At 58.1% G+C, this 9,095-nt stretch overlaps 1 protein-coding gene across 1 annotated transcript; it reads left to right on the top strand.

The window, feature by feature from the left end:
* Positions 1–7,394: 7,394 nt before the first annotated feature.
* OTOS (otospiralin) lies at positions 7,395–8,778 on the top strand. Its single transcript, XM_059392738.1, has 4 exons — positions 7,395–7,474; positions 7,622–7,725; positions 7,849–7,875; positions 8,551–8,778. Exons 2-4 carry the CDS (start codon positions 7,668–7,670, stop codon positions 8,733–8,735), a joined length of 270 nt encoding a protein of 89 aa, XP_059248721.1. The 5' UTR covers positions 7,395–7,474; positions 7,622–7,667; the 3' UTR covers positions 8,736–8,778.
* The last annotated feature ends 317 nt before the right edge of the window (positions 8,779–9,095 follow it).

Raw genomic sequence — 9,095 nt, 5'->3', positions numbered from 1 at the left:
GTGGCCCCGCATGCCCACCTGGCTCTGGCAGCCTCTGGCCATGAGAACCCAGGACGAGAGCTGGACCAACATTCCGGCAAGCCGCTGTCCTGCCCCCACAGCCAGTATCGAGTCCCTGGGTTGTTTCCCAAGGGCCATGAGGTCAAAGGCCCTTGGGGCTTCCTGGTGAGCAGACCCCTGGCCAGCATGCCCTTGAGCCCTGGCAGGGTGTCTGCCATAGCTCCCAGGAGTGTGTGCTGCCCAAGACGGCCAGACGCTTCTATGGGGGCAGCCCTGGGAAGACCCCCACCTATCTGGGTGTGGATTAGCAGTGCGAAGCTCATGCAGACCAGGCCTTCTGAACAAGATTCTGCAAAGGGCATGCACATGGGCTCACGGCTCACGGTGTGTGATGAAGGGAGGGAGGGGTCCACCCCTCCATGCGGGGGCCTGTCCCTGGGCCTCCACCGTCTGCTGTTGACTCCAGCAGGCCCCTAGCTTGGAAAGCCTCCGTTCCCTCCCCCATAAGGCGGACAGGATAGAACAGCTGGGAACTCAGCAGGAGCGAGGATTTTGGTGGGCGGTCCCTGGAGGGGCCTGGCGCAGAGCCTCCTCTCGGAAATGTATGCTGTGAAGACACCAGGCCTTTAGCAAGTGATGTGGGTCCATGGGTGGGGAGAGCACCCCCAGAGGTAGGAGTGAGTAGGCGTCTCCGTGTTTCATCACACCTCCCCGGCTCATTGGGTTCCCGCACACACACAGACAGCTGCTCTCAGGCTTCCTCACAGGTGCAGATCCCAGTGCAGCTCTGTGCCCTTTGGGGACACCTGTGATGGGAGGACTGGAGAGCTTATGGTCCTGGGGCAGCTCCAAGCCCCCTCCCTGCCCCACAGAGGCAACATCAGCCATGGGACAAGCTCCCAGGCCTCAGCTGTTCTGCAGAGCCCACCTCCTACACCCTCTATGCTTCTCAGAGACCCCAGGGCTGGACACCTGCCAGCCCAGCAGGCGCCACCCCCTGCAGTGGGAGGAGTTCACCCCCATGGACCACCCCCAGCCAACGAGACACAAAGCAATGGATAAACATTTCCTCTTCTGGTCTGAGGTCTCAGAAGAGCCCCGGGTGGGCACTACCTGCCCATAACCGTGCCAGGGCAACCTGTCCCTGTTCCGACTTGCCCTTCTGCTCACAGCCCCACTCAGTCCTCCATCCTGGCTCCCGGGGACCGCTTCCACTCACGCACACACTAAGATGGCCCTGACGAAGTCTTGGGGTGTTGGGGTGTGACCCTTGCAAGCTCTCGGTACCCTGGAAGGAGGAGGATGAATGGGCAGCCCCCACACTCTGCATCTCCTGCTGTTTTCCTGGGTGGGACCATGAGCCTCTCTCTCCAGGTCTCTCATCTCCCATCCAGCCAGGACCATACCCATGACCTCGGGCAGGATTCTCACACCTCCTTGGTGCTGAGGCCCTGGGCTGCCCTCTCAGGGAGTATTTCAGGGAGAAGGGCCCTAGTGCTAGGATCTTTGGGAGCCTAGGGGCACAGAGCATCTAGCGTGGGCATGCTGTGGGGTCCAGACAGCTATGACCGCTCATGTCTAACGCCCGTGTCTCTCTGCTCCAAGTCATAGGTCTTCGGGGCACGGGCCCCCATGTCCCCAACCCTGGCCCCAAGCCTGAGAGCTGGGGCCTCTGCCAGCAGTGGTCTGCCCCCATGTCTCTGGCAACCCCATCGCAGAGACTCTGGGTGTGCTGAGCCTGGAGCCCTACTGACTGGGGGAGTTCAGGGCTGCAGCCCACTGCCCGTCCGTGTCATGGCCAGAACCCTGCAGCTCCAGGAGGAAGCATCTTAGAAAAGACATGCTCCACCTCCAGGGCTGGGGTCCCTTCTAGCTGCCCCACCCCCACCCGCCCCAACGCCCAGAGCCAGATAGGGATGCACAGGCTCGCCAGACTTGGCCAATAAAAATACAGGTCACCCCGTGAAATGAGAATGTCAAATAGTGAATGAATACTTTTTTAGTATGGGGTCACCCGCCCTAGAATAGGGGCTTCCACTACCCAGCTTCACACCGCCTCAGGGCCAGGGTTTCCTGGGCTCAGGAGAAGCCCTCTCACGGACCAAACTGGGGCCTGGTCAGGAGTTCTCACGAATCAGCTAAAGGAAAAGGTAAGTTTTTAAAAGAATCGAAGGATTTTAGCTTTCAGTTCTACAGGGAACTGTAGGACCTTGTGGGACCATCTATCCATCCTTCCTCCAAGGCGCCTTCAGGCAGAAGAGGGCATTCCAGCGAGGATGGCGCCCCCTGGAGCTAGCTGCTGGACCTGCCGGCTGGGATTCCAGGTCTGGGTTTCCCCTGAGGCGGGATCTGAAGGCACATCCCTGGGGATCCTTAGGACATTGGTTCCAATCTCAGCCTTGTCCCGGCCACATCTCACTGACACTAATTTCCATGGACATTTCCAAAGCAACTTCGTTTTCATCTGAAAAACTCTCTTCATGTTCATTAGATTTTATCATGTTTGAATCCTTTGCTTAAAATGACAAGAAGAGTCAGAAACTAGATTTGGGAACGGAACTCGTGAGTGTGAGATGCGTCCCCTTACCTTGCAGGTGCAGAGGGGGGCAGGGGCTTCTTGAGGGGATGTGGATCGGGCAGTGGCTGGGAGAACAGTGCACACAGTCCCGCAATGGCCCAGATGCCCAGGGACAGCTGAGAGAGTGGCTCGGATGTGAAGTGGGTGACAGAGGCAGGGCGCTGACTCTCCATCTGTTCAGCCCATCAGCTCAATCACCAAACCCTACCCCTGGGGCACCGGGAGTGCTCCAGGCCCCAGACACTCAGGCATGCTCAAGGGGCCACAGACTGGGGTGCATATAGCTAAGCAGGAGGGCAGTACCACTTACTAGGGCCGAGGCAATGGGACAGAGTGACTGACGGTGCACTGGGGACGCAGAGGTTCCAGAGGGGCCAAGTTCCTGGGCTCGGGGAGGGGCAGAGAGGGAGGCCCCAGAGCTGAAGCTGTGCACACATTCCAGGGGAACAAAGGTGGGCTGGCCAGAGGGGAGCTAGTGGGCAAGCCTGCAGCCAGGGCTGAGGTTCCCAGGCTGGACCGCCTAGCTGTGTGGACACCTCCAGAAACAAACGGAAACCACAGATGGGAGCTGAGCTGATAGCAGCTGCGGGGAGTGTCAGGGAAGAGGAGCATCCGGGAGGCACAGGCAGGGGAGCCCGAGGGTGCGAGGACTTCTGGCGTTAGGACTTTGTAATGAACAGGGTTCTTGTTGGTGTCGGGATAGCTGTTACCCAACGCATCCTGCTCATCCTTCCAGGAGATCTGCGGTGGGCTGCGGGCTTGCCTTTGGGGGCCCACGCCTGAGTGTCTGCGGCCTTGTGAGACCTCCAGGACAGGCCACGCTTGGTGTTCCTGAGTCAGACGGCAGAGGGCGCCCAAGGCCCCCTAACAGGAACCTCTGGTGCGCACACCCTGGGCTCCCCTGGCTTGCTCCTCCCCCACACAACCCCCTGGTTGGGGGAGCTCAGAGGACAGAGGGCTCCCAAGCCAGCCACCTTGCTTGCTCCCCCGCCTCTCAAACACTGTCCGCAGAGGCCGACGCCAACCCTCTTTCTGCCTGGAGGCTGAGCTTTGTCCACTGTGTCCACCAAGGCCCATGTTGTGCAAGCAGAACTTCTCATTACAGGCAGGTGGGACCTTTGGAGGCCTCTGATGCATCCATGGGAAGAACCCAGTGCAGGGCAGGGGCAGGGGCTGGGGGATCGGGAGACGGGGGCATCCTACCTCTGGAGACTGGGGGCTGCAATCCCAGCTACTGACCAGCTCTGCGGGTGGTTCCGAGGCGCAGTCAGGGTTAAGAACCTCTGCTTTATTATACAGTGGCTCCCACAGCCTGGCCCTGAACCTGCCTAGCACCCTTGGAGACATACCAGCTATGCAGAGTCCCAGGCCCATTCCCTCACTCTGAGGCAGGACTCGGAGAGGTGGAGCCCAGCCATCTACATACTAACGGGTACCCATCAGGCGATTCCCACACTGCCCAGGCAGAGAACCTGCCCATGCCTCGAGAGGACTGGCAGGACGGGCGTCTCTCAGGAGTTTGTTGGGAATGCAGATTCCCAGGCTCTCCCCCAGACTGTTGAATCAGAACCTGCATCTAACAGGATCCCTGGGCAAGCTGTATGTCATGTGAGGACCGCTGCTCTAGGGATCCCACGGAACCACAGGAATACTAGCTGGCTGTGCGGAGCCCTAGCAGGGCTGGTGGGGGAGAGGGGAAGGCGCCTTCATGCAGGGGACAGAGGAGTTGGATCAAAGTGGGATTCTGCAGGTGGGGCCCTCCAGGTGGGTCTCTCCAAGTTGGTCCAGGGAAGGTCTGTGTACAGGCTAGCAAAGGAGGGTGGCTCGAAGGACTTAGGGAGGGAGAAAAGTTGTGGGGGTGGACATGGGGGTGGCCACATGGTTGTGGAAGTCCTGAGTGGTTGACCCAGGACTGCAGGTCAGAACTATTAGTGGTGGTTTTCAAAGTTTCCCCCCTTACATGAGAGTAATACATTAAGGAAAATCCATATATCCAGAAAGAAGAAAAAAAACACACTCATAGTTCTACCATTATTGCTCATTACTTGTAGATTTTTTCTAGGTAGTTTTTTTCCCCCTAGATTTTATTTATTTATTTGAGAGAGAGGGAGCACAGAGGGAGCAGAAAAGAGCACAGAGGGAGAGGAACAGAACACAGAAGGAGAGGGAGAAGCAGACTCCTCGCTGAGCAGAGAGCCCCACACGTGATCCCAGGACCCTGGCACCACGACCTGAGCTGAAGGCAGATGCTTAGTCTAGATAGGTTGTTTTTGGTTTTGGTTTTTTTTTTTTTTTTTTTTTTTTAATTAAGAAAATGGTTGCAAAGATACAGTACATGTGATTTAATTTCCTTTTTCCTAACATCATAGGAATGATTGATTGCACATTGTCTTGAGACATGGACTGCCGGTCATGGACAGTGGGCCACTGCCCTCTGGGGCGGTGATGAACAGCAGCACATCTACCCAGAGGGCCCTCACTGCCCTCCACACGCTGTCCAGCTCTGTGAGGCTGCCGCCAAATATGGAGGTCTCAGCCCTCAAGACACTTGGGCCACGTGGTTCTCACTCGCCCGCCGACCTTCACGTCTTTAGCCCTCCCACACTGCATCAATTCTGGCTCTACAATAAGCCCCGTGTCCCCAGCACCCCGTGTTGAGCAGAATGCGGGAGCCAGGAGAGAGCCCAGGGGCTGACTTTCAGGATGGAATCGGGAATTGGTCCTTAGGCCTGCCAAGGTGCCGTCTGCCGTGTGGGCTGTGGAGCCAAGGGGCTGCTGGAGGCCAGGTTCCTGGTGACCAGGTAGCTGATGTCACAGACTACTTAGTGAGAATAAACAGTTAGGGATGTGGGGTTGGTTGGTCGTTCCTCAGTGTCCCGGTGAATGTGGGAAAAGAAAATGATGAGTGCAGAGCTTAAAATTTCCAGCTCAGGCGGCAGATAAAGAACCAAACCTTCTATATTGTGCAGAAGAAGGTCAACCAGCGGGCCCCATTGCCCTCCTGGGGGGCCCTTGGCAGGAGTTCCTGGCAGAGTTCCCAGAACCCTTGTGCATGAGAGGACCCCGCTGCCCCCACAGCTCTGTGCAGCGTGGTTCATGCTAAGCACCTGTTTCCTCCTGGGTACCCTGAATCGGCAGCAGGTGGGGGTGCCCCTGTGCCCCCAATAAAAAACCCCGGGTGCTGCGTCTCTCACAGGCTCCCCTGAAGACAGCACCTCACAGGTCATCACACCTGTTGGTGGCCTGTGTGACTCCAGGGGGAAGGGCCCCGGAAGCTCACCCCTGGTCCCCCGACTTCTCCCTTCCTGTGCATTGCACCATTTCTCTGTTGTGAATTCCAGCTGGGAGCACAGCCTCTGCTGAGTCTGGAGGGCCCTAGTGAGTCACTCTCTGGGTGATTCTGGGGACGCTGACCCTAAAAGAATTCATTATCTCTTGCAGGTGCAGAGTCCAGATTTCTGAAAATAAAACCCAAGGGCTAATTGGGTGAGTGGTTGCATCAGAAGGCACGTTGAATTTCTGGTATCTTGAGCCATTTGTTGTGAAGGGTAAGGTATTGTTGGGCAAGAAGGGGTTTCATCCCTCAGATGGGGACATATGGGGAGATTCTGAAGGTGGGGACCTGAGACCCTAAATTCTGGTGAGCATCTTTTGCCTGGGGAATCGCCCTTCCTCTCCACTCTGATGGGATGGTCCCCCTTCCTGGAGAACCTGTAGTTGCCCCCAAAGTAGTCGTCTCAGGGGCTGCCGATTCTCCTCTGGACCCGTCCCAACCCGTGACTCTGTTTCCAGGTCTGTGACCAGACCCTGAGGCTCATAAGTGACTTGGAAGTTGAGGCAGGCAGCGTGTCCCCAGGAGGCTCCACCTGTGACCGCAGGTGTCACCCGAAGCCCAGGAAGCATATTGGGGTGGCTCAGGTGAAGATGATAGGATGTGCTGGCCTGGGGCCCCTCAGCAGAGCCTCTGGATTCACAGGGTGATGAGAAGTGGCTCTAACCATCTATGTTTGTGCAAAACGTGCCCACGCACGATGCTGAGATGCCAGCCCTTTCGGTCCTGGTCCGGGCAGGTGCCCCAAAATTTGGGGAGATGTGTGTGTTGTTTGGGTTTGTCACATAAGACCTGCTCTCCACCACCCGGCCCACCAGCCAGACGACATGCCGCACACTACAGCGGTGTGGATTCCATGGGTAGGGCCACGTGGCATGGCTGCTGTCTTTAGGCTTAATCAGAGCTGACACACAGCCCCTAAGTGTCACCCACAGCATCCCTGCAGCTGGGACAGCTGCCTTCCTGACGACAGGCTTAATCACTGCGCACAAGTAGGGATGCTCTGGTCTGCAGGTATGCCGTGGGGTTGGACACCCACACTTCCTGCGTGGCCTCTGCCTGATTGTGTCCTGTCAGCAGGGGTGCTGATCTGTGGCTGCTCATGGCTCCCCAAGCCCCTCCATCCCCACCCCAGACAGCTCTGCTACTACCTTATTCCTGTAAGGGGGCATCTCAGCCCCAATGTCAGACTTAAAACGTCCCAGTGGAGAGGAAATTGCATTTATTTCCAGCCCCAGTGTTGAGCGCGGTCCTAAAAATCCCAGTCGTGGCCTGTGCAGAGGTGTTTTCCTCCCAGTTTGCTCCCTGGATCAGATTCCTGCGACTGGATGCTCGGGATCCTGCTGCCAGCAAGGCCACAGAAGCCCTCAGTCCTCTGCCCGGGGGATGAAATATTCAGTTTGGCGGCTCAGGAAGGTGACGTCTGCCTCCTTGCCCCCCGGCCTTTTATAAAGAGGAGCCTGCAGGGCCGGGAGCAGAGGCCCGTCCCAGCGACAGCTGAGCACCCAGAGTGCGCAGCAGCCTCCCCAGGGGCAGACGAGGGGTCCCTGCCTCCCATCCCACAGGTGAAACTGGGACCGCTATGGAAACTCTGGGAACTTATCTGTTTGCCAGAGCCATTTTCCAGGGAGTTCCCCGGGCTGAGGGTGGCAGGAAGAAGCTGGGACCCTGATAGGCTTTTGGTCCCACCCTCTGGGTCCTTCCTGCTACAGGTGGACAGGAGCTTCCTCGGCTGGTGGAGGGCTGTGCCTGAGGGAGATGAAAGCCTGCTGGGTGCCAGGGGTGGCCCTCTGCCTCCTGCTGGGACCTCTGGTGGGTGAGTGGCGGCTTTGTCCCTCCTGCTGTCTCCCTGGCTGCTTAGGCAGCTGGGGTGCGGGGGTGAGCAGGGGTCCTGTCCTGGGGGGTCCTCCGGATTGACAGCCCTCGTCTTCCTCTGTAGGGGCCAAGCCAGTGCAGGAGGAAGGAGGTATTGTATCACCCCCTTGTTCTTTTCTTGTGTGTGTTTGGGTGGGATGGGGTCGGAAGAGGGAGCCGGGAGGGAGCTGGCTTATCCTGAGCAAACGGAGTAGGAGCTCTGGGTCAGCTCAAGGACAAGCTGGGCAAACAGAGGGACCCGAGGCTCTTCCCTGGGCCCTGCCCCCCAGCCACCTGGGAACGCACACGCTTGGAGCCCCTGAGGCTTGGCAATGTCATCCTCTACCTGGGACTCACCCCATGGCTCTTCCCCGGAGTTGGACCACAGTGCAGTAGCATCTGAACTCTGGGGCTGAGGGCTGTGGTCTCCTCTGCAGTCCCACCAGGATGTCCCCACACCCTCACCACTGTGTTCCTTCCCTGCCCAGCATCTCCAGGACAGGGGCCAGATACGCCCCCTCCCCTCCTCCTCTCTCTTCTTCTCCTCTCCCTGAGCTATCCCCCCAGACCAGGAGTGGCAAGAGGCAGACGCAGGTCATTATCCAGATGACAAGGTTTTGGGATACTTCCATGGAGGATCCAGGGGTGGCCCAGCTCCCAGCGGGGGGTCCCTTCACTGCCATGGCACTACTGGGCACCAACCATCTGCCCTAAGGTATCCCGGAAGGGCAGCCTCAGGGCAGGCCAGGTGGGGACAGTCCCTGAGGCACGTGGTGGTGTTTTTCAGACCCCTATGCTGAGCTGCCCGCCATGCCCTACTGGCCTTTCTCCACCTCTGACTTCTGGAACTACGTGCAATACTTCCAGACGCTGGGGGCCTACCCCCAGCTGGAGGATATGGCCCGCACCTTCTTCGCTCACTTCCCCCTGGGGACCACGCTGGGCTTCCATGTCCCCTACCAGCAGGACTGAGTTGCAGCCTGGATCCCTAGCCTCATGGTAATAAATTCCTGACTTGAGACACTCAAATGCTTCTGGTTTTCTTTCAAGAAATGGCCTCAGTCAGGCCATGTTTCTTTTCCTATTTGACAAATGAATCACAGCTTTCACTCAGGACTCTGCTGTACGTGTCACCCTCTTACCTGAGCTCACAGCCCCTCAGAGGGGGTGCTGCAGGGCCTCTGGAGTTGCTGCAGGGCCCCTGGAGTGCAGGGGGGAAGCTGAGGCAAACAGACACCAGGACACTGCCTGACTTATTGATAGGGACCCAGATCCAGACAGCCACACCCCAAAGCCCCTGCCCTTGATCGCGGAGACCAACAGCAGCCAGAC

This window comes from Mustela nigripes, chromosome 3 (genome assembly GCF_022355385.1).
Source record: "Mustela nigripes isolate SB6536 chromosome 3, MUSNIG.SB6536, whole genome shotgun sequence".
NCBI lineage: Eukaryota > Metazoa > Chordata > Mammalia > Carnivora > Mustelidae > Mustela > Mustela nigripes.
This window is presented reverse-complemented; position numbering and strand designations above follow the sequence as displayed.